This window comes from Ranitomeya variabilis, chromosome 2 (genome assembly GCF_051348905.1).
Source record: "Ranitomeya variabilis isolate aRanVar5 chromosome 2, aRanVar5.hap1, whole genome shotgun sequence".
NCBI lineage: Eukaryota > Metazoa > Chordata > Amphibia > Anura > Dendrobatidae > Ranitomeya > Ranitomeya variabilis.
In genome coordinates this window covers 872,119,729-872,146,366 of record NC_135233.1, presented here as the reverse complement: position 1 = coordinate 872,146,366, position 26,638 = coordinate 872,119,729, and the positions used below count along the sequence as shown (strand labels likewise).

At 41.9% G+C, this 26,638-nt stretch overlaps 1 protein-coding gene across 1 annotated transcript in view; it reads left to right on the top strand.

The window, feature by feature from the left end:
* The first annotated feature begins 1,712 nt into the window (after nucleotides 1–1,712).
* LOC143808061 (putative cation-transporting ATPase 13A4) overlaps nucleotides 1,713–26,638 on the top strand; it is a 381,893-nt gene continuing 356,967 nt past the window's right edge. The window contains exon 1 of the mRNA XM_077290321.1: nucleotides 1,713–1,853. Coding sequence (XP_077146436.1) covers nucleotides 1,713–1,853 — 141 coding nt within the window. The remainder of the gene's footprint in view (nucleotides 1,854–26,638) is intronic.

Below are 26,638 nucleotides of genomic sequence, written 5' to 3'. Positions count from 1 at the left end.
AGAGGAATAGCATAGGCATGAGCAAGATGCTGGGACTGATGTCTATGCTCAGCAGCACCTGTAGTGGCCAAAGCTGGATGGGAGACCGCAGATGCAGGCAAGGCTTGGGATCTATCCTGTGCAGCAGGAGAATCCTGCTACCTAAAACCACATCTCTGAATTCTGAAAGCCCCCTTCTCTCATCAAGCACACGCCCTATGCTCATGATACACCACCATTATCGTTGCTAAAGTGTTTAAAATATTTTTGTGGCAACACAAATATTTTCCCGCACTTTTACAGAATGTTACCAATTTTTACAAATTTAATAAAATTTTGCTTGGATTTCCAATCACGAATCCGAATGTGCCATATTTGTGCCAAATTTATGTTTGGCTATCACTTTCCAAACAAATTTGCTCATCTCTAGAGATGACCTCTCTCATTTGAGCTTGCTAAGCCTCCAGCAAAATCTATACTGGAGCGGGTGTGGGAGTGATGAGTCCCACCACTAAATCCTCATCTCCACTCCAATATAACCCGGCCCTGAACTATCATAAATAGGCCGGGCTCACACTACAGCGAGATATGGCCGAGTCTCGCCGGTTAAAACCAAGCTCTGGCACCGGTACTCTGGAGCGGAGCGTGCGGCCGCATAGCAATACATGGAGCCGCACGCTCCACTCCGGAGTGCCGGTGCCAGAGCTTGTTTTTAACCTGCGAGACTCGGCCGTATCTCACAGTAGTGTGACTCCGGCAATAAAATGGCTGTGGTACTACCCAATTTTAATATCTCGCTCAGTTTAACTTTCTGGGAGAGCTATACACTCCGTCCAGTATATATATATATATATATATATATATATATATATATATATATATATATATATATATATATATATATATATATATATATTTATATTTTTTTTTCCAAGTATTGACTAACTGACTTTTCTGTAGCATTTGGAAGGAACCATAATTGTCTCGTGCACATTGCAGCCACTGTGAATGTAGATTTTGCATACTGTATTTTCAGAGATCAAATCTGGGCAGAAAATTTGACCCTGCAATATATGTAAAAGCACTAATAGTGTCCCATATAAGCAAGCTTTTGTTTTAGTGTTGACTGAGTAATATTTAAATGCTGCGGTACATTTAGTTGTGAATTAAAACACTCTTAATGTGCCCGTCTCATGCAAGTGTTGCATGTTTTAGTTTTGAATGTTAGTGTTGTTTGTTGAAAATAAGATATTCCTCCACTGATCTTGCACTTTCCCGCTTTCATTGTTTCCTTCATTATTCTCATTTCTCTAATTGAAAGTTAGCTCACTCCCACCCTTTTATATCCCCACCACTTTTCATATTACTTTCCCAATAAAATGCTTATGGAAACAATTACGTCAACATAGCTGCAGTAAAGTCCTATATCATCTTCTGTGATACCTGGATATCATTAATTCATTCATTCTTTTTCATGGTTTATAGCCACTATAATTTTCTATTCTATACCAGTGACAATACTTATATTGCTCCTTGTCACTTGAATCTAGAATCAATATTTTTTACATATATTGAAATGAGAAAGCAGAGAATTTAAATATAGTTTAAATAAGTTTCTAATGTGTTTATATGCAGATACTCATACATCATTTAAAGGAGATATTTGTGCCCAATATAAAAACATCCAATAAGAGTCTGTAGGCAAATCTGGAGGCTGTACTGTCAGGAGACCAATGTTTTGCAGTGAAAAGTTTCCAGATCAGAAGGGATTAAGACTTGCCACATTCCTTACTCAGTTTTGCAAAGTCGCACTGGTACATGAAGGAATGGCAGAAAATCATGCAGTGCTTAATGAAGGAGAGGAGAATGAAATGGTGAGTGCTGATGGGGCAAATATAAGAACCGCTAAAGGTCTGTCATCTGCAAATTAATGTAACTGATAAGTCATTATATATTGTATATGCTGTGTTATATGTGTAATTGTGGATGGAAAGAGTTAACAGCTTGTTTATCTATTGCTATTATAGTAGTGATCCTAATTTATTCTTATCTGCCACAATTTATATTGATGGGTATGGTATCAATAAATATTTATTCCATGTTCAGTATGTGCTATTTCTGCCTTACTTGATTTGCTCGACTTCATTCATTTGCCCTGCTATATCATTATCTATATTACTACTATTATAATTATTTATTACTTTTAATTATTGTAATTATTTATTACACTGCGCAACAAATTTCAGGGAAATTCTTGTCCCCTGAGAAAATGTTATTGTATTTTATAGATTTTGATATGCTGAACACAAATATGTGCTCCCAAAGTCCGTATCCTGTAACCTAAAAATATTTGGTATCGCCACATTCAGAATCGCCCGATCTATCAATTAAAAAAATAATTAACATGATCGCTAAACGGCGTAGCGATAAAAAATCTAATTACATTTTTTTGGTGGCCACGACATTGCATTAAAATGCAATAACAGGCAATCAAAAGAACATATCTGCACAAAATTGAAATAATTAAAAACGCCAGCTTGTCCCACAAAAAATAAGCCCTCACACAGCCATATTGACAAAAAAATAAAAAGGTTATGGCTCTGGAAAGAAGGGGAGGGAAAAACGAAAACGGAAAATCGAAAAAAGCTCCGTCATGAAGGGGTGAAAAACCTTAGGTAATACAGACTTTTGGAGCACATATTCATGTTCAGCATATCAAAATCTGTAAGATACAATAAAATTTTCTCAGGGGACAAGAACTTCCCTGAAATTTGTTGTGTAGTGTAATCCATGATTTTAGAATTATAACAGAATATTATAATGTTTCATATCATGTCTCAAAAACCTTTCGTGACAGGAAAAATCTGAAGTCATTTCTGAAATCAGCATGAAAAAATCTATCATGAACACTCAAAATTGTCCGAGGGACAAAACCTTTGTAACACAGTATTATTTTTAAAGTTGTTTTTCGTCTTACAAAAGCTTGAGTGTATCGCAATATAAAGTGCCAGCATTTTTACTGCAGCGTAGGGGCATTTAAATATATACTGTTTATGTATATATATATATATATATATATATATATATATATATATATATATATATATACACTAGCTGAAGAGCCCGGCGTTGCCTGGGCATAGTAAATATCTGTGGTTAGTTATAGCATCTCACTTCTCTCATTTTCCCATCACGCCTCTCATTTTCCCCCTCACATCTCTCATTTTCCCCCTCACTCCTCTTATTTTCTCCCCTAACACTTGTCATTTTGACCTCACATCTGTCATTTTCCGATCACTCCACTATTTTGCCTCACTCCTCTCATTTTGCACTCAAACCTTTTCATTTTCACCTCACACCCCTCATTTTCACCTCACACCTCAATTTCCCCTCAGTATATACATGTTTGTCATCTCCCTTATATATAGTATACACCTGTGTGTCATCTCCTGTATATAGTATATACCTGTATGTCATCTCCTCCTGTATATAGTATATACCTGTATGTCATCTCCCCTGTATATAGTATTTACCTGCTGTATGTCATCTCCTTCTGTATATTGTATATACCTATGTGTCATCTCCTGTGTATAGTATATACCTGTATGTCATCTCTTCTGTATATAGTATATACCTATATGTCATCTCCTCCTATATATAGTATTTATCTGTATGTCATCTCCCCTGTATGTAGTATATACCTGCTGTATGTCATCTCCTCCTGTATATACCTATGTGTCATCTCCTCCTACATAAAGTATATACCTGTATGTCATCTCCTCCTTTATATAGTATATACCTGTAAGTCATCTCCTCCTGTATATAGTATATACCTGTGTGTCATCTGCTCCTGTATATTGTATATACCTGTGTGTCATCTCCCCTGTATATAGTATATACCTGTATGTCATCTCCTCCTGTATATAGTATATAACTGTGTGTCATCTGCTCCTGTATATAATATATACCTGTGTGTCATCTCCCCTGCATATAGTATATACTGTACCAGTGTGTCATCTCCTCCTGTATATATTATGTACCTGTATGTCATCTCCTCCTGTATATAGTATATATCTGTGTGTCATCTCCTCCTGTATATAGTATATACCTGTAAGTCATCTCCTCCTGTATATAGTATATACCTGTGTGTCATCTCCCCTGTATATAGTATGTACTTGTATGTCATCTCCTCCTGTATATAGTATATATCTGTGTGTCATCTCCTCCTGTATTAGACCTCGTTCACACATTATTTGGTCAGTATTTTTACCTCAGTATTTGTAAGCTAAATTAGCAGCCTGAAAAATCTCCAGCCAACAGGAAGTCCTCTCCACCGGCAGTATATATTAGCTCACACATACACATAATAGACAGGTCATGTGACTGACAGCTGCCGTATTTCCTATATGGTACATTTGTTGCTCTTGTAGTTTGTCTGCTTATTAATCAGATTTTTATTTTTGAAGGATAATACCAGACTTGTGTGTGTTTTAGGGCGAGTTTCATGTCTCAAGTTGTGTGTGTTGAGTTGCGTGTGGCGACATGCATGTAGCGACTTTGGTGAGATGAGTTTTGTGTGGCAACATGCGTGTAGCAACTTTTTGTGTGTCGAGTTGCATGTGACAAGTTAGTGTAGCAAGTTGTGTGCAGCAAGTTTTGCACATGGCGAGTTTTTTGTCTGGTGCGTTTTGAGTATGTGCAAGTTTTGTGTGAGGCAACTTTTGCATGTGTTGCAACTTTTGTGCATGTGGCAATTTTTCAGCATGTGCAAGTTTTGCATGTGGCGAGTTTTCCATGAGGTGAGTTTTGCACGTGTGGCGAGGTTTGCGTGAGCCTAGTTTTGCATGTGGCGAGTTTTGCATGTGGCGAATTTTGCACGTGGCGAGTTTTGAGTGGTGACTTTTGTGTTTCGACTTTTATGTGGTGAGGTTAGTATATGTGTGGTGAAACGTGTGCTGAGTAGTGTTGAGCATTCCGATACCGCAAGTATCGGGTATCGGCCGATATTTGCTGTATCGGAATTCCGATACCGAGTTCCGATATTTTTGTGATATCGGAAATCTGAATCGGAAGTTCCCAGTGTATGGTTCCCAGGGTCTGGAGGAGAGAAGACTCTCCTTCAGGCCCTGGGATCCATATTCATGTAAAAAATAAAGAACCAGGACCCTGGACCTTAGCGGTGTAACCAGCAGCCTCCGTTCCTAAGAATGCAGTGAGTGTAGGACCTGCTATGACGTCGCGGCTTGTGATTGATCGCGTGAGCGGTCACATGAGCGGTCACGCGACCAATCACAAGCCGCGACGTCATTGAAGGTCCTTCACTCTGCATTCTTTGGAACGGAGGCTGCCGGTTACATCGCTAAGGTCCAGGGTCCGCCGGTGGGGTGAGTATATCCATATTTTTTATTTTTATTCTTTATTTTTTACATGAATATGGATCCCAGGGCCTGAAGGAGAGTTTTCTCTCCTTCAGACCCTGGGAACCATCCAGGATACCTTCCGATATTTGTGTCCCATTGACTTGTATTGGTATCGGGTATCGGTATTGGCGAGATCCGATATTTTGCCAGTATCGGCCGATCCAATCCGATACCGATACTTTCGAATATCGGAAGGTATCGCTCAACACCAGTGCTGAGGGTGGTATATGTGTTCAAGCACATGGTAGTGTGTGGCGCATTTTGTGTGTGTTCATATCCCTGTGTGTGGTGAGTATCCCATGTGGGGGCTCCACATTAGCAACTGTATGGTATATACTCTTTGGCACCATAGCTCTCATTCTTTAAGTTCCCCTTGTTCACATCTGGCAGCTGTCAATTTGCCTCCAACACTTTTCCTTTCACTTTTTCCCCATTATGTAGATAGGGGCAAAATTGTTTGGTGAATTTCACCTCACAACATAGCCTATGACGCTCTCGGGGTCCAGATGTGTGACTGTGCAAAATTTTGTGGCTGTAGCTGCGACGGTGCAGATGCCAATCCCGGACATACACACATACATACACACACACCCACACATTCAGCTTTATATAATATATATATATATATATATATATATATATATATATATATATATAGTGTATATATATATCTACTATATCATTGTCTAATGGTCACTTCCATCTTTCTGTCTGTCCTTCTGTCTTTCTCTCTTTCTGTCACGGAAATCCCAAGTTGCTGATTGGTCGCGGCAAAACAGCCACGACCAATCAGCGATGGGCACAGTCCGACGGCAAAATGGCCGCTCCTTACTCCCCGCAGTCAGTGCCCGCTCCATACTCCCCTGAAGTCCCCTATGCAGCATCAATAGTAAAAAGATCTAATGTTAAAAATAATAAAAAAAATACAAAATAGTTATATACGCACCGTTCGTTGGCCCCCCTGGATCAGGAACAAGCCTTTCCCGCTCCTCGCGATGCTCCAGTGACTGCTCCATGCATTGCAATCTCACGAGATGATGACATAGCGGTCTCGCGAGACCACAACTTCATCATCTTGCGAGATCGCAATGCACTCTTGGGACCGGAGCACGCAAGGAGCATCGGTCATTGGATCCGGGTGCCAACGGAAGGTGAGTATATAACTATTTTTTATTTTAATTCTTTTTTTAAACAGGGTTATGATGCCCACATTGCTATATACTACGTGGGCTGTGCAATATACTACATGGGCTGGGCAATATCCTACGTGGCTGTGCAATATAATACGTGGGCTGTGCAATATACTACGTGGGCTGTGCAATATACTACGTGGGCTGTGCTATATACTACGTGGGCTGTGCAATATAACTATGTGGGCTGTGCTCTATACTACGTGGCTGTGTTATACACTATGTGGGCTGTTATATACTATGTGACTGTGCTATATACTAAATGGGCTGTGCTATATAGTACGTGGGCTGTTATACACTATGTGGGCTGTTATATACTATGTGGGCTGTGTTATACACTACGTGGGCTGTGTTATATACTGTGTTCGTGGGCTGTTATGTACTACATGAGCTGTGTTATATGCTACGTGGGCTGTTATAAACTATGTGGCTGTGTTATATGCTATGTGGGCTGTTATACACTCCGTGGGCTGTGCTATATACTACGTGGCTGTGCTATGTACTCTGTGGGCTGTGTTATATACTCTGTGGGCTGTGCTATATACTCCGTGGGCTGTGCTATATACTATGTGGCTGTGCTATATACTACGTGGCTGTGCTATATACTATGTGACTGTGCTATGTACTACGTGGCTGTGCTATTTACTACGTGGGCTATTATATACTACGTGACTGTGCCATATACTACGTCGCCGGCCGCAAACAATCAGCGACAGGCGCAGTTCGGCCAAGAATTGGCTCAGTATTTGAACCACTCTTCGCTAATTGGTCGCGGCCGGCCGAATCCTGTGTATTCAATGTATTATTCTAAAATCTTCATAAATAAACTACATACATATTCTAGAATACCCGATGCATTAGAATCGGGCTACCATCTAGTGTACAGATAGATATATATATATATATATATATATATATATATATATATATATATACATATATATATATACATATATATATATATATATATATATATATATATATATATATATATATATATATATATATATATATATGTATTCCTCATCAGTTTATGAATTGTGGATAAAGGTAACAAATGTCTTCATTTTGCTCCACCCTTTTCTTTATCTCCTATTAGGCCAGGTTCACACAAGCTTAAAAAAAAAATTGTCGTTTTCAACCAGAAATTTTTATCTCACTTGTTATCCATGTGCAAGTCTTTTTTTTTACAGCAGAAGCTGATAATCATTTATAGGATCATTTACAGATTCAAATGTTACAGAATTGCAATGTATCCAGAAAAAGCAAATATTATATGTATTGCATCCCATTTTTTTTACCATCAGTTGACTTTAATGGGTGAGTCTCATCTGATTTGCTGAAAAAACTAGTGCATGCTGCAATTTTATTCACATGATGAACAAACAACCCAAGCCCACCTACCCAACTAGGGAGAGGGCAACACTCTATAACATAAAAATCCATATAGATCACATGACATATAGGTCATATTTGGATCAAGAAGTGTTGTACAGAAATGAAATATATAAAAATCAAATCTTTAGTATAGCAATGTAAAAAACATACATAAGGTTAAAAAGGTACCAAAAACAAACAGATGGCATACAGCTGCAGTGAACATATAGTACATCGTTAATATTGGAATTCAATGATTATTACTCAGTAAAGCAACTAAAAAAATAAAAACTAAATCAGTGAAGTATATGAGATATCAGCAAAGCATGGGAACAGCTCCAATAAAGTAATATGATATCTACATAAGAAATTATATAATACGTGTGACAGGGTCACTGGCACGGTATGTGAGGGGAGATATGTGTCGCAAAGGTTGTTATCCTGTGTGATGTGGAACCCAAAAGTTTCCCTCCAGCATGATATGTGCTGAGAGTAAATCTGTTGTTTCCAGAGTCTGGGTTTCGGCGGTGAATAGGTAAGAAATGGGCGGGACGCCTACTCACCATGTCTCCACCTTATGGGTGTGGTTGGAGGGAGTTAAATGTCCAGCCAGTGTTTTTTCCTGTTTGTACTGTCTGGAGGAAGGAAGCCTCCAGCTTGAAGCTCCAGCTGCTATTTGTGTTTGTCCTAGAAGGGGGGAGCCATACTGGAAAGGACTGTGTATGGTTATTTTATTTTCAATTGTGCTACAAAGGCTTTTTTTGCTACTATTTTATTTCATTTATTTATTTTACTTTATGGTTTATGAAGTAATACACCATCCAGAGACCTAAAGTGTTCATATGTGTGTTCATATGTGTAGCTCGGTGAATAGCTAAGTGAGCTGACCTTCCACACAGGGTATTCACAATCATCTTTGAAATGTAATGCCACAGAAACCACAGTAGAACAATTACACTAAAGCCCTCAAAAAATTGGGTTGAATATATTAATTTATTCAGATACACCCCATTGTGCCCCTGATAGCCTGAGAAATAGTTGGCATTCAAAATGAAAAATTGTCCATGTCTACTGATTACTAGTGTTGCCCAGGATGTATATACAAGAGACAGATAAAGTGTGTGTGGCAGCAAAAGGTTATTGGAGAAAAATTCCCCTTCATACACTGTTTCTATCTGAGTGGTATTCTGATGCAACATCTAATAGAGGATTGCACACTCAGTGGCATCCCAGGAAGATGCATCAGTGAAATGCAAGTCGAGTTGAGTGGAGACAGCATGCAGCTACAATCCACATGTCAGCTGTTGTTTCTATCCACAGGTAATGTGTATTTTTCCTAGCTTGTGGAGTCTTGACAACTTATTTAATTTTTTCCACTGAGTGTGCAATCCTGATTGTCTGAGTGCATTTAGTTTTTTTAAGGAACAGCATGTGGAACGATATTACAATTGTGTGAACAAGCCCTTATAGTAAAGATAATGTGCATCCTCTTGGCTTGCCATGGAAGCATGTTCACTAGTGATAAATGAGTATACTCGTTGCTTGGGTTTTCCCGAGCACGCTCGGGTGATCTCTGAGTATTTGTGAGTGCTCGGAGATTTAGTTTTCGTTGCCTCAGCTGCTTGATTTACAGCTGTTAGACAGCCTGAATACATGAGGGAATTCCCAAACAAACAGGCATTCCTCACATGTATTCAGCCTGTCTAGCAGCCGTAAATCATGCAGCTGCAGCGACGAAAACTAAATCTTCGAGCACTAACAAATACTCGGAGACCACCTGTGCGTGCTCTGGAAAACCCGAGCAACGAGTTTACTCGCTCATCACTAATCTACACATAGTTGGCATCATACATTGCATTGCATGCTTGCTGTATGGGCTGGGAGCAAAAGTTAAATAGATCACTGCTCCATTCACCTGACAGAGACCAAAAGAGTGTGCTGTGGCCAGATATTACTTTGCAATATATAGTAAAATATAGGAAGTGTTTCCTTAAAATTTTCTTGATTTGTGATTTAAGCTGCTTTCACACTAGCGTCCGTACGGGCCCATTGCAGTGCGTCGGGCCGATGTACCAACGCATGCTGTGAAAGAAATGCCCGACGTGGGCAGTGGAAGCAGTCTTATGACGCATCCGCTGCCCCATTGCAAGGTCCGGGGAGGAGGGGGCGGAGTTTTGGCCGTGCATGCGCGGTAGAAAATGGCGGTCTCGACGCATGAAAAACGCTACATGTAACTTTTTTTTGTGGTGGCGGTGCGCCAAAACACGACGCAACTGTCGCACGACGGTTGCGACGTGTGGCACTGCGTCGCAATGCATCACTAATAAAAGTCTATGGAAAAAAAACGCATCCTGCGGGCAACTTTGCAGGATGCGTTTTTTCTCCACAACGTGCAGTGCCCGACGCTAGTGTGAAAGTAGCCTTACAGTAGCTGTGGTGTTCCTGGAATCAGTGGAGTTTTTCTAAAATGCACCATGTTCTGGATATGCCATTTTTGCCAAAGGCTTTTCTAAGACTTCAGCAATTACAAATAATGCTATAAAAGCACATGAAACCCATGTTGTAAATTACAAGTGTTACACTAAAAAAATGTGACAGAAGAATTCAGCATTATTGTTCAGAATAGATGACTCGAGTGGATAAAATTCTCTTAGCTTAGAGGAATCCATATATTATCTGTATACATGAATTTGAAATGAAACATCTGGGGAACTTAACAATTAACCCCTTTACCCCCAAGGGTTGTTTTCATGTTCATGATCAGGCCAATTTTTACAATTCTGACCACTGTCCCTTTATAAGGTAATAACTCTGGAACGCTTCCATGGATAACGGTGATTCTGACAATGTTTTCTCATCATGACATATTGTACTTCATGATAGTAGTAAAATTTATTTGATATGACTTGTGTTTATTTATAAAAAAAAATGGAAAGTTAGCGAAAATTTAAAAAATGTTGCAATTTTCCAAATTTGAATTTTCATGCCCTTAAATCACAGAGATATGTCACACAAAATTCTTAATAAGTAACATTTCCCACATGTCTAATTTACATCAGCACAATTTTGGAACCAATTTTTTTGTTAGGAAGTTATAAGGGTTAAAAGTTGACCAGCGATTTCTCATTTTTAGAACACCATTTTGTTTAGGGACCACATCACATTTGAAGTCACTTTGAGGGCCTTGTATGATAGAAAATACTCAAAAGTGACACATGCTAAAAACTGAACCCATCAAGGTGCTCAAAACCACATTCAAAAAGGTTATTTTTGGAATGTATGGAAAAAATAAAATGTAACTTTCACAAAAAATTTAATTCAGATACAATTTGTTTTATTTCACCAAGGGTATCAGGAGAAATTGGACAACAAAATTAGTTGTACAATTTGTCCTGAGTACACTGATACCCCATATGTGGGGGTAAACCACTCTTTTGACACATGGCAGAGCTCGGAATGGAAGGAGCGCCATATGACTTTTCAATGCAAAATTGGCTGGAATTGAGATTGGATGCCATGTAGCACTTGGAGAGCCCCTGATGTGCCTAAACAGTGGAAACCCCCCAAGTGACACCATTTTGGAAATAAGACCCCCAAGTGCTTCACAGAAGTTTATAATGCAGAGCCATAAAAAAAAATATAAATTATGACAAAATTGATTTTTTTGACCCCAATTTTTTATTTTCCCAAGGATAACAGGATGAATTGGATCCCAAAAGTTGTTGTGCAATTTGTCCTGAGAATACTGATACCCTAAATATGAGGGTAAACCACTGTTTGGGCGCATGGCAGAGCTCGGAAGGGAAGGAGCACTGTTTGACTTTTTCAATGTAGAATTGACTGGAATTGAGATCAGACGCCATGTCGCATTTGGAGAGCCCCTGATGTGCCTAAACAGTAGAAACCCCCAACAAGTGACCCCATTTTGGAAATTAGAAAACGCAAGGAACTTATCTAGATGCTTGGTGAGCACTTTGAACCCCCAACTGCTTCACTTTAATTTATAATGTAGAGCCATGAAAATAAAAAAATAATTTTCTTTTACACAAAAATGATCTTTTAGCCCACAAACTTTTATTTTCCCAAGGGTATCAGGAGAAATTGGACCCCAAAATTTGTTGTGCAATTTGTCCTGAGTATGTTGATACCCCAAATGTGGGGGGTACCACCGTGTGGGAGCATGGCAGAGCTTGGAAGGGAAGGAGCGCCGTTTTGGAATGCAGACTTTGATGTAATGGTCTGCGGGTGTCACGTTGCATTTGCAGAGCTTTTGATGCACCTAAACAGTAGAAACCCCCCACAAGTGACCCCAATTTGGAAACTAGACCCCCAAGGAACTTATCTAGATGTGTTGTGAGAACTTTGAACCCAAGTGTTTCATTAAAGTTTATAACTCAGAGCCGTGAAAATAAAAAATCATTTTTTTCCCACAACAATAATTGTTAGCCCCCCAATTTTTTTTTTCAAGGGTAACAGGAGAAATTGGACTGCATAAGTTGTTGTCCAATTTGTCCTGATTATGCTGATACCCAAGATGTAGGGGTAAACCACTGTTTGGGCAGACGCAGAAATGGCTGGAATTGAGATCGGATGCCATGTCGCATTTGGAGACGCACTGAGGTGCCTAACCAATTCTAATTCTAACCCTAACCCCAACACTTCCTTAACCCTAATCCCAACCTTAAACACAACCCTAAACCCCAACACACCCCTAACCCTAATCCGAACCGTAACCATAACCCTAACCACACCCCTAACCCAAGCACACCCCTAACCCTAATCCGAACCCTAACTCAAATCCCAACCCTAATCCTAACCCCAGCCATAAACGTAATCCAAACCTTAACTCCAACTCTAGCCCCAACCCTAACCCTAACTTTATCCACAACCCTAACTTTAGCCCTAACTCTAACCCTAAACCTAATGGGAAAAATGAAATAAATACACTTTTTTATCTTATTATTTTTCCCTAACTAAAGGGGTGATAAAGGGGGGTTTGATTTACTATTTATAGCGGGTTTTTATGTTCGGCAGCTGTCACACACTAAAAGACGCTTTTCATTGCAAAAAATAGTTTTTCCATCACCACATTTTGAGATCTATAATTTTTAAATATTTTAATCCACAGAGCGAAGTGAGGTCTTGATTTTTGATGCTCTTATTGGTACCATATTAGGGCACATGACATTTTTTTGATCACTTTTTATTCCAATCTTTGTGAGAGCAGAATGAACAAAAACCAGCAATTCATGAATTTCTTTTGGGGGGGCGTTTATACCATTCAATGTTTGGCAAAATTGATAAAGCAGTTTTATTCTTTGGATCAGTGCGATTACAGTGATGCCTCAATTAATCTCTTTTTATAAAAAGTTTTGGTGCTTTTATACAATAAAAACTATTTTATATAAAAAATAATTATTTTTGCATCGCTTTTTTCTGAGAGCTATACCTTTTTTATTTTTCCGATGATGGAGCTGTATGGTGGCTTGTTTTTTGCAGGACAAAATAATGTTTTCGTGGTACCACATTTATTTATATCTGTGTTTTTGATCACGTGTTATTCCACTTTTTGTTCAGCGGTATGATGATAAAGCATTGTTTTTTTGCCTTTTTTTAATGGTGATAACTAAAGGGGTTAACTAGTGAGACAGTTTTATAGGTCGTGTCGATATGGACGCGGTGATACTAAATATGAGTACTTTTATTGTTTTAATTTTTTCATTTCGATATTTATTGATAGGATAAATATTGATTTTTTATTATTTTTTAAAATATTTTTCTAATTATTTAAAAAAAATTATTTCATTCTTACTTTTACACTTTGTCCCACTGTGGGACAATCATTTTGTGCAGACTGATTGCTTCTATAGCATACAGATCTGTGAGCCCCTGTGTCGGCTCTGGAACACTGCGATCATGTTTGATCACTGTGTTCCTGGGGTTAAAGTGTCAGGAGCAGTTAGTGACCACTCCTGGCACTTAGTGCCGGGTTTCAGCTGTGAGAATCAGCTGACATCCTGCCACGATCCGCCACGTTTCCCCCCTTGAATGCGGCTGATCGCCCGAGACGTACTATTCCATCCATGGGAATTAAGTCCCAGGTCATATAAACGAAATAGTACATCTGATGGCAGAATGGGGTTAAATACGTTGTCCTGCCTTAGGCTACTAGTCGGCAGTCCCTTTTTGCGAGTACTGTGAGTATACTTCAGCGCTAACAATGGAAGCGGTCGGTCAAGTAAACACAAGTATTTGAATTGCATACTTCCAGCTACATTCCAACTAGTCTGTGTCTGGCCTTGCTCAGTACACTTGTATTAAGAGAGACCACACCCATCTATTCTGCACATGACCTTACTTATGCAAATCACACACTCGCAGTCATGAGCTCGGCATTACCAGCGCCAGCATTGGTGCATCCTCACAGGACCCAATATAAGGATTACACGTGACATGGAAGAAATACGATCATTGGTATTTTGTAGTTCTGCAGGGATGATGTGTCAGGAGATTATACTGTATGTATAAATGTATGTATGCAGCATATAGATGGTACTTAAAATTGAGGCGATATATAGGGAGAAGAAGAGGAGACCTAGAACTAAACCCTGTAGAACCCCAACAGTAAGGGTAAGACGAGTGGACGAGGAAGGAACCACCAAAAGATAGAGAAAGGAGTAGTCATAGAGGTAGGATGAGAACCAAGAGAGCAGTATCCTTGAGGCCCATAGAGGGGAGCATAGTGACGAGAAGCTGTTGATCCACTGTGTCAATTGCTGCAGAGAGATCCAGGAGAATCAGCAGGGAGTAGTGAGCATTTAGTTAGTAGATCGATAAAGACTTTAGTAAGGGCAGCTATAGGAGAGTATAAATAGTGGAAAATGGATTGTAAAGGGTCAAGAAGAGCGTTATCTGAGAGAAAGCAGATTGGAAGTGGGTGGACCAATTGTTTCAAAAGTTCAGAAATGAAGGGGAGATAAGAGACAGGTCTATAGTTAACAGTGCAGTTCTGGTTGAGTAATTAAGTAATGGGTGTATGTTGACATGTTTTAAAGAGGAGGGAAAGATACCAAATGACAGGTATGTTAAAAGGTTAAAAAGTTTAGTTAGGTGAGTGGTGAAAGCCAGGTAAAGTGACTTAACGAGATATGAGGGAAAACGGTCACTGGTGCAGGTAGTAGGGTTACAAGATGCAAGGAGCCGTGAAACCTCTTCGTCCATGACCGCTTCAAGACACAAAGTGACCTAATGGAATGTGGGATGGAAGAGAATGTTTGATATTAGGGAATAAGGAGAACATTTCAATGAAGAATGAGGAGAAATGTTCGATATTTTATTTGAAATTATTGGCCAGATAGCCAGCGTTGAGGTCGGTTGTTGAGGCCTGAACGCTTGGATTGAGGAGAGAATGAAAAATGTCAGAGGGTAGTTTAGGATTTTTGGATCATATGTAGTGATAGGCGAGCACTAAAATGCTCATATGCTCATTGCTCAGATCGAGCACATTGGATTGCACGGGTGCTCGACTCAAGCAACGAGCCCAATGTAAGTCTATAGGAAACTCGAGCATTTTTACCACGGCCCCCCTGGGGGACTATAGAGTGACCCTAAAATGCGGAAATCGATGGGAACAGTGCTCAAATGATATGGACACATCATGGGGAAGACCCATGGAAGCATTTCTGACTTCCAGGTCACTGCTGTGGACAATGTTGTCAGAGTCCTACGCCACTTTTTAACAGACTTACAATAAAACATACAAAAACGAAACAAAAATGTATTTTTTCATGAAATATGTTAAGGAACCTCCTTTCCAGGGTAATGACTTGTATATAAGGAAAAATAAATAAACAAAAATGCTCCTCCACACCTTGGGCTATGTTCACACGTAGCGTATTTGATGCATTTTTCAACTTTTGCATTGCTTTCAACAAAGACAAATGCATTCACTGGGAAATGTCATTTTAACATTTTACAATATCTGGTCATGTGGTGTGTGACACATCAGACACATTCTGTTTCATTTATGAAGGAGGGACTCTGAAAGTCACAAGCAGTGACTCAGCAGTGGAGAATTGCAATATTAAAACTGAAGAATCTGCAGTGGAGAATTTCTATGTTGAAGCTGAGGAAATTGCAGTGGAGAGGCTGAAGAATCTACAATGGAGAATTGCAATGTTGATCCTTTCCTGATGGTGTTTGAAAGGGTTGCTGAGAGAGAGAAACTCCTGCCATAGCAGTGGGCACAGGTAGTGGCACCATACTTGACGAGGGAATGCCAGAAAGCATAGTATGATTTAGCTTTGCAGTACGCTAAAGAGTATGGCAAGCTAAAAACGGAGATTCTGGCACGTTTGAGGGTAAAATGATTCTCAGGGCTTAGTGGGCTTATCACCAGGACAAACCATTGCGCTCCCAAATGTTTGACCTGTTGCACCTGTTCCAGAAGTGGCTGCAGCCAGAGTCCTCTAACCCTGCACAGATGGTAGAACGGGTGGTGATGGACCGGTTTGTGCATTCCCTGCCAAGGCCCGTACAGTCTTGGGTTGCCTAGGGTGATCTGCGGAATGCCAATATACTGGTCGGACGGGACGAGAGATGCCAGGCGATGGAAGGTTTGGTGGAAAAGCAGCCCACTTCATACTGGGGGTCCCAAAAGGAGGCAGAGGCTCAAAAGGGTGTGGGTGTTTGCCTTTGCAGTGAATACTTGAGCTGGCCCAAATTTGAACGCACCTCAATACCCTTTGTAAGAGACGTGGAGGGCCTCATAAAAAATGTTTCCATTATTATGAAGTGGGACTCCCATAGTGTTTTCCTATGCAGTGAATGAAAGGGCTGCCTTAAATTTGGAGGCACTCAAATGCCCCTTTGAAAAGACGTAGAGGAGGGCCGCATAAAAAAAAATATTCCCATTATTAGAAAGTGCGTATCCCATAGTGTTTGCCTATGCAGTGAATGCAAGGGCTGCCAAAAATTTGGACCTACTCCAATGCCACTCGCAAGAGACTTAGAGGAGGGCCTCATATTGTAAAGCCCATGCAGTAAGTGTATGGGCTGAGAAACATTTACCCCTGGTGTATACACTGTGTTCCAAATTATTATGCAAATAATATTTCCTCATATTTTCTCTAAATTACCTGAATCTGAATTGCAGTCATTGTTATTTTCCAGTCATCTACTATTCTAGTATAATTGCAATGTTTTGGAACAAACTGCCTATGAAAACAGTATATTTAAAAAAAAAATAAACACTCAAAATGCATGTTCCAAATTATTATGCACAGCAGAGTTTTCAACCTTTTTTTTTATTTTGAACAAAAAGATGGTCAATTGTGAAGTTATAAGCATTATCAGCTTATTACAAAATGAAATCAAACAGTTTTCAAGTGAAAACTATTCTAGGTGATGTTACATTTGCACATAGGACCCCTTGTTCGAAAGAAGCTTCTGAACTTTCTCGTCCATTGAATTTGTCAGTTTTTGGATGGTTTCTGCTTCAATTGTTTTGCATGTGGACAGAATACCCTCCCAGAGCTGTTGCTTAGATGTGAACTGCCTCCCGCCATCATAGACACTCCTTTTGATGATGCTCCAGAGGTTCTCAATGGGATTGAGGTAAAGGGAAGATGGTGGCCACACCATAAGTTTGTCCTCTTTTATGCCCATAGCAGCCAGAGATGCAGATGTGTTTTTTCCAGCATGAGACGGTGCATTATCATGCATGAAAATGATCTTGCTGCGGAAAGCACAGTACTTCCTCTTGAACCATGGCAGGAAGTGTTGTTTTAGAAACTCCACATAGATTATGGAGTTCATCTTTACCCCTTCAGGGATCATAAAGGGGCCGACAATCTCTCTCCCCATGATTCCAGACCAAAACATTACTCCACCTCCTCCTTGTTGGCGCCTTAGCTGTGTTTTCATGGGGTGTCTGTTGTGAATTCCGCTCTTGGGCTCCCTCCGGTGGTTATAAGTAGCATTTTTGTGAGTTCTGCTCTTGGGCTCCCTCCTGTGGTTTTGAGTGGTATGGCTGCTTTTTGGATTTAGCATCAGCAGCTGTTTTCACTGATCATCTTTCTGGCTCTGCTATATTAGTCTGGCCTTTTCCCTAATTCAATGCCAGTTGTCAATTGTTGAGCTTGGAGTCATGGCTCTCTGAGGATTTCCCTGTCACTCTGACCATTTCAGCAAAGCTAAGTCCTTGCTTGTCTTTTTGCAGTTCACTTGTTGTGGACTTTGTTGTTTAGCACTTTCTATGTTTTGCTCATTTGTCCAGCATATCAGTATGTATCTAGTCAGCTAAGCTGGAAGCTCTGGGCAGCAGAGTTTGCCCTCCACACCTTTAGTCAGGTGTGGAGATTTTTGCATTTCTCTGCGGTGGAATTTTTCTAGTTTTTATTACTGACCGCACAGTGTTCTGTCCTGTACTAATTCTTTCTAGCTAGTAGTGGCCTCCTTTGCTAAATCTTGTTTCATACTACGTATGTCATTTCCTTCTCCTCTCACAGTCATTATTTGTGGGGGGCTGTCCTATCCTTTCGGGATTTTCTCTGAGGCAAGATAGCTTTCCTGCTTCTACCTTTAGGGGTAGTGTTGTGAATTAGACTTTTTTGGCTCCCTCTTGTGGTCACTAGTGATATGACTCTGGGATTGTCTTTTCTCAGTTTGGCACCCACCTGGGTCGTTAGTCCAGGGGTGTTGCTATATAAACTTCCTGGATTCTTAGTCCAGTGCCTGGCATCGTTGTAATCAGTTCCTTTCTGTTTGCTCCTGTCTGCTGGTCCTGGATCTTGCAAAATTAAGCTAAGTCCTGCTTCCTTGTTTTTTGGTTATTTGCATTGCTCTTATTTTTTGTCCAGCTTGTACTAAATGTGATTCCTGATTTTGCTGGAAGCTCTAGGGGGCTGGTGTTCTCCCCCCGGGCCGTTAGACGGTTCGGGGGTTCTTGAATATCCAGCGTGGAAATTTTGATAGGGTTTTTGCTGACCGTATAAGTCATCTTACTATATTCTGCTATTAGTCAGTGGGCCTCTCTTTGCTAAATATCTAGTTCATTCTTACGTTTGTCTTGTCTCCTTACCTCACCGTTATTATTTGTTGGGGCTTGTATCCAACTTTTGGGGTCTTTTCTCTGGAGGCAAGAAAGGTCTATCTTTTCCCTTCTAGGGTTAGTTAGTTCTCCGGCTGGCGCGAGACGTCTAGAACCAACGTAGGCACGTTCCCCGGCTGCTGCTATTTGTGGTGCTAGGATTAGATATATGGTCAGCCCAGTTACCACTGCCCTATGAGCTGGTTTTTTGTGTTTGCAGACTTGGTATGTACTTTCGAGACCCTCTGCCATTGGGGTCATAACAGTATGCCAGGCCAAGGCTGAATGTTTAATGCATTGCAGAAGTGGGATTACAAGAAAGGAAAGTCTGAGTTTTTTTTTTTTTTTTCTTTCCTCTCTTTTTTCCTCCCCTTTACCTCTGAGTGGCTTGTGCTTGCTGCAGACATGAATGTCCAGACTTTGATTACAAGTGTGGATCAGCTTGCTGCTCGTGTGCAGGGCATACAAGATTTTGTTACCAGTAGTCCAATGTCTGAACCTAAAATACCTATTCCTGAACTGTTCTCTGGAGACCGATTTAAGTTTAGGAATTTCAGGAATAATTGTAAATTGTTTCTATCTCTAAGACCCCGTTCATCTGGAGACTCAGCTCAGCAAGTAAAAATTGTTATCTCTTTCTTACGGGGCGACCCTCAGGATTGGGCCTTCTCGCTAGCGCCAGGAGATCCGGCATTGGCAAATATTGATGCGTTTTTTCTGGCGCTCGGATTGCTTTACGAGGAACCCAATCTTGAAATTCAGGCAGAAAAAGCCTTGCTGGCTATTTCTCAGGGTCAGGATGAAGCTGAAGTGTATTGCCAAAAATTTCGGAAATGGTCCGTGCTTACTCAGTGGAATGAGTGTGCTCTGGCCGCAAATTTCAGAAATGGCCTTTCTGAAGCCATTAAGAATGTGATGGTGGGTTTCTCCATTCCTACAGGTCTGAATGATTCCATGGCGCTGGCTATTCACATTGACCGGCGTTTGCGGGAGCGCAAAGCTGCGAATCCTCTGGTGGTGTTGTCTGAACAAACACCTGATTTAATGCAATGTGGTAGAATTCAGACTAGAAATGAACGGAAAAATCATAGACGTCAGAATGGGTTGTGTTTTTACTGTGGTGATTCTACACATGTTATATCGGCATGCTCTAAACGCCTAACTAGGGTTGTTAGTCCTGTCGCCATCGGTAATTTGCAACCTAAATTTATTTTGTCTGTGACTTTAATTTGCTCATTGTCCTCCTACCCTGTTATGGCGTTTGTTGGATTCAGGTGCTGCCCTGAGTCTTATGGATCTGTCGTTTGCCAAGCGCTGTGGTTTTGTTCTTGAACCGTTGGTAAATCCTATCCCTCTTAGAGGTATTGATGCTACGCCATTGGCGGAAAATAAACCGCAGTTTTGGACACAGGTAACCATGTGCATGACTCCTGAACATCAGGAGGTGATTCGTTTTCTTGTTCTGCATAAAATGCATGATTTGGTCGTTTTGGGTCTGCCATGGTTACAGACCCATAATCCAGTCTTGGATTGGAAGGCAATGTCTGTGTCAAGTTGGGGCTGTCAGGGAATTCATGGTGATTCCCCGCCGGTGTCTATTGCTTCCTCTACTCCTTCGGAAGTTCCTGAGTATCTGTCTGATTACCAGGATGTATTCAGCGAGTCCAGGTCCAGTGCTCTTCCTCCTCATAGGGACTGTGACTGCGCTATAGATTTGATTCCAGGTAGTAAATTTCCTAAGGGAAGATTATTTAATCTGTCTGTACCTGAGCAGACCGCAATGCGTTCGTATATCAAGGAATCTCTGGAGAAGGGGCATGTCCGTCCATCCTCTTCCCCTCTTGGTGCGGGATTCTTTTTTGTGGCCAAGAAGGACGGATCTTTGAGACCTTGTATTGACTATCGGCTTCTGAATAAAATCACTGTTAAATTTCAGTATCCTTTGCCTCTGTTGTCGGACTTGTTTGCCCGGATTAAAGGTGCCAAGTGGTTCACCAAGATAGATCTTCGTGGTGCGTACAACATTGTGCCTGACTCTCCTGGAGTCGAAGAACCAGTTGGTATTCTCAAAGAGGGAGTTATCTTGTCAGCCATTTCTCCGGATTTGCGACGTGTGTTGCAGAGATTTCAGGCTGGTAGACCTGATTCTTGTCCACCTGACAGACTGTTTGTTCCTGATAAGTGGACCAGCAGAGTCATTTCCGAGGTTCATTCCTTGGTGTTGGCAGGGCATCCGGGAATTTTTGGCACCAGAGATCTGGTGGCTAGGTCCTTTTGGTGGCCTTCCTTGTCACGGGATGTGCGGTCATTTGTGCAGTCCTGTGGGACTTGTGCTCAAACTAAGCCTTGCTGTTCTCGTGCCAGCGGGTTGCTCTTGCCCTTGCCTGTCCCGAAGAGGCCTTGGACACACATTTCCATGGATTTCATTTCAGATCTTCCGGTGTCTCAGGGCATGTCTGTCATCTGGGTGGTATGTGATCGCTTTTCCAAGATGGTCCATTTGGTATCTTTGCCTAAGCTGCCTTCCTCTTCCGATCTGGTTCCTTTGTTCTTTCAGAATGTGGTTCGTTTACACGGCATTCCTGAGAATATTGTGTCTGACAGAGGATCCCAGTTTGTTTCCAGGTTCTGGCGATCCTTTTGTGCTAAGATGGGCATTGATTTGTCGTTTTCGTCTGCCTTTCATCCTCAGACTAATGGACAAACGGAGCGAACTAATCAGACTCTGGAGGCTTATTTGAGGTGTTTTGTTTCTGCAGATCAGGATGATTGGGTGACCTTCTTGCCGTTGGCTGAGTTTGCCCTTAACCCCTTCACCCCCGGAGCTTTTTCCGTTTTTCCATTTTCGTTTTTCGCTACCCTCCTTCCCAGAGCCATAACTTTTTTATTTTTCCGTCAATTTGGCCATGTGAGGGCTTATTTTTTGCGGGACGAGTTGTACTTTTGAACGACATCATTGGTTTTAGCATGTCGTGTACTAGAAAACGGGAAAAAAATTCCAAGTGCAGTGAAATTGCAAAAAAAGTGCAATCCCACACTTGTTTTTTGCTTGCCTATTTTGCTAGGTTCACTAAATGCTAAAACTGACCTGCCATTATGATTCTCCAGGTCACTACGAGTTTATAGACACCTAACATGACTAGGTTATTTTTCACCTAAGTGGTGAAAAAAAATTCCAAACTTTGCAAAAAACAAAACAAAACAAAATTGCGCCATTTTCCGATACTCGTAGCGTCTCCATTTTTCGTGATCTGGGGTCAGGTGAGGGCTTATTTTTTGCGTGCCGAGCTGGCGTTTTTAATGATAGCATTTTGGTGTAGATACGTTCTTTTGATCGCCCGTTATTGCATTTTAATGCAATGTCGTGGCGACCAAAAAAACGTAAATCTGGCGTTTCGAATTTTTTTCTCATTACGCCATTTAGCGATCAGGTTAATGCTTTTTTTTTATTGATAGATCGGGCGATTCTGAACGCGGCGATACCAAATATGTGTAGGTTGGGTTTTTTTTTTATTGATTTATTTTGATTGGGGCGAAAGGGGGGTGATTTAAACTTTTATATTTTTTTTATTTTTTTCACATTTTTAAAAACTTTTTTTTTTTACTTTTGCCATGCTTCTATAGCCTCCATGGGAGGCTAGAAGCAGGCACAACCCGATCGGCTCTGCTATGCAGCAGTGATCATAAGATCGCTGCTACACAGCAGATTTGCAGGTGTGCTGTGAGCGCCGACCACAGGGGGGCGCTCACAGCCACCGGCAATCAGTAACCATAGAGGTCTCAAGGACCTCTATGGTTACCTTCCTGACACATCGCCGACCCCCGATCATGTGACGGGGGTCGGCGATGCGCTCATATCCGGCCGCACGGCCGGATGCGGTAGTTAAATGCCGCTGTCTGAGTTTGACAGCGGCATTTAACTAGTTAATAGCGGCGGGTGATCGCGATTTCACCCGCCGCTATTGCGCGCACATGTCAGCTGTAAAAAACAGCTGACATGTCGCGACTTTGATGTGCGCTCACCGCCGGAGCGCACATCAAAGCGGGGGTCCCGACATGTGACGTACTATACCGTCACATGTCGGGAAGGGGTTAATAATCGGGCTAGTTCCGCTACTTTGGTTTCGCCTTTTTTTTGCAACTCTGGTTTCCATCCTCGTTTTTCCTCGGGACATGTGGAGCCTTCTGACTGTCCTGGGGTAGATTCCGTGGTGGATAGGTTGCAGCAGATCTGGAATCATGTGGTGGACAACTTAAAGTTGTCACAGGAGAAGGCTCAGCGTTTTGCCAACCGCCGCCGCGGTGTGGGTCCCCGACTTCGTGTTGGGGATTTGGTATGGCTGTCTTCTCGATTTGTTCCTATGAAGGTCTCCTCTCCTAAATTTAAGCCTCGCTTCATCGGTCCTTACAAGATATTGGAAATCCTTAATCCTGTGTCCTTTCGCTTGGATATTCTGGTGTCGTTTGCCATTCACAACGTGTTCCATAGGTCTTTGTTGCGGCGGTACGTTGTACCTGTGGTTCCTTCTGTTGAGCCTCCTGCTCCGGTTTTGGTTGAGGGCGAGTTTGAGTACGTGGTGGAGAAGATCTTGGATTCTCGTCTCTCCAGGTGGATGCTTCAGTATCTGGTCAAGTGGAAGGGCTATGGTCAGGAGGATAATTCCTGGGTGGTTGCCTCTGATGTGCATGCGGCCGATTTAGTTTGTGCCTTTCACGCTGCTCATCCTGATCGCCCTGGTGGTCTTGGTGAGGGTTCGTTGACCCCTCCTTAAAGGGGGGGTACTGTTGTGAATTAGACTTTTTTGGCTCCCTCTTGTGGTCACTAGTGATATGACTCTGGGATTGTCTTTTCTCAGTTTGGCACCCACCTGGGTCGTTAGTCCAGGGGTGTTGCTATATAAACTTCCTGGATTCTCAGTCCAGTGCCTGGCATCGTTGTAATCAGTTCCTTTCTGTTTGCTCCTGTCTGCTGGTCCTGGATCTTGCAAAATTAAGCTAAGTCCTGCTTCCTTGTTTTTTGGTTATTTACATTGCTCTTATTTTTTGTCCAGCTTGTACTAAATGTGATTCCTGATTTTGCTGGAAGCTCTAGGGGGCTGGTGTTCTCCCCCTGGGCCGTTAGACAGTTCGGGGGTTCTTGAATATCCAGCGTGGAAATTTTGATAGGGTTTTTGCTGACCGTATAAGTCATCTTACTATATTCTGCTATTAGTCAGTGGGCCTCTCTTTGCTAAATATCTAGTTCATTCTTACGTTTGTCTTTTCTCCTTACCTCACCGTTATTATTTGTTATGGGCTTGTATCCAACTTTTGGGGTCTTTTCTCTGGAGGCAAGAAAGGTCTATCTTTTCCCTTCTAGGGTTAGTTAGTTCTCCGGCTGGCGCGAGACATCTAGAACCAACGTAGGCACGTTTCCCGGCTGCTGCTATTTGTGGTGCTAGGATTAGATATATGGTCAGCCCAGTTACCACTGCCCTATGAGCTGGTTTTTTGTGTTTGCAGACTTGGTATGTACTTTCGAGACCCTCTGCCATTGGGGTCATAACAGGGTAGCTAGATCTCCGGCTGTGACGAGGTGTCCAGGGAGTGACAGGAACATCCCACGGCTACTGCTAGTGTCTGTGTTAAGATCAGGAACTGCGGTCGGTATAGTTACCACCTGCCCAGAGCTAGTCGCATGTCGCTCCTTAATCACCAGACCATAACAGGTGTCCATCAACCAGCCATCCTCCACTCCATCCATCTGGACCATCGAGCATTGCACGGCACTCATCGGTGAACAAAACAGTTTGGAAGTCAGTCTTCATGTATCGTTTGGCCCACTGGAGCCATTTCTGCTTGTGTGCAGTGGATAGAGGTGGTCGACAGGATGGCTTATGCACAGCTGCAAACCTCTGAAGGACCCTGCATCTTGTTGTTCTGGGGACATTGGAGGCACCAGCAGCTTCAAAAACTTGTCTGCTGCTATGACAAGGCATTTTTGCAGCTGCTTTTTTAACCTTACGCAATTGCCTGTTGGAAAGAGTCCTTAATTTTTCCTTATCAGCACGCACATGTGTGTGCTGGGAATCAGCTACATACTTCTTGATTGTGCGATGATCACGATGAAGTGTCTTGGCAATGTTGATTGTAGTCATGCCTTGACCTAAATACTCCACAATTTGTTGCTTCTCGGCAGCCGACACATCCTTTTTCTTTCCCATTTTGGCAAAAAATGTAGGCTGCTTAATAATGTGGAACAGCCTTCTTAAGTAGTCTTGCCTTTATTTGGACACACCTGCCAAACTAATTTGCACAGGTATCTGCAGTTGCTTTCAGTGATATAAAAAGCCCTGACACACATCACCGTCAATGAGTTTAAATGACAAACAAAAAAATTCTAACCTTATCACTCCTAAACTCTTTGTGCATAATAATTTGGAACACAGTGTATATGAACATACAGTATACCAATTTTTTTTGACGGGCATCTTACACACTCTTTAAAAACAAAAAATGGTGGTGGAGAATGAGGAGAAGAAGGAGGACAACAGCAAATAGCCAAAATCAGGAAACATATACCCATGTGTGGGTCTGAAGAGGTTCATGGTGATTGACCTCCCCCCAAAAAAGACACTGGATTTGAGTTTGTTACCCTGCTATCATAGGGTGGTTTTGAGAAGTCAGGCCCAATCCAGCCCTTGTTCATTTTTATAAGAGTAAGCCTGTCTGCTTTTTCAGTTGACATGCGGATGCGCTTATCAGCTATAATTTCACAAGTGGCACTTAAAACCTGCTTTGACAAAACAATAGCGGCAGGGCAGGCCAGGAACTCCAAGACTTAGAGAGCCAGTTCATGCCACGTGTCCAGCTTGGATACCCAATAATTATAAGGCAAAGAGGAATCACAGAGGGCATTGGTACAATCAGCAAGGTACTCCCTCAGCATCTTCCTATAACTTTGTACTCCTTGTGAGAGTACCCCACTCCTCAGGGCCTGTGCGATGGGAGGGTCTGAGAAAACTCTCAGAACTTTGCCAGTGTTCCCCTGCCTTTGCAGGATTTGAGTTGTCTCTCTTGCCTGTACTCCTTGGTTGTCCAACGAACTGTGACCCCTTCCGCCAGCGTTTTCTGATAGGAATTTTTTTAATAATTCTGCAACAAGGGCCTTAAGGTACTGCACCGCTTTAGTAGACCTGTCCTCCTCAGGAATAAGAGATAGAAAGTTCTTGTAGCGTAGGTCTAGAAGTGTCACCAACCTGTAATGACTGTCACCCAAAATTTTAAGAACTTGAGGGTTGAAGGCAGCAGGGCCAGACTAGCCATCGGGCAGTTCTGGCAAATGTCAGAAGGGCTGGTGCCAGTAGTGGGCTGCTGCGCACCGACTCACCCACCCCACCAGCGTCGCTGCCACATTCAACTATACCCATGTCTATGACGCCGGTACAGTTGCATGCAATGATGGAGGAGAGAGCGTCTGCTGACGCTCCCTCTCCTATCATTCCCCGCTATGCCTCTGACACTGCGGGTGCATGCACACTCACTGTGTCCCAGGCAGTGCAGCGGCAGCCACCGAGACAGGAGCAGGGAGCAATGCGGGCATG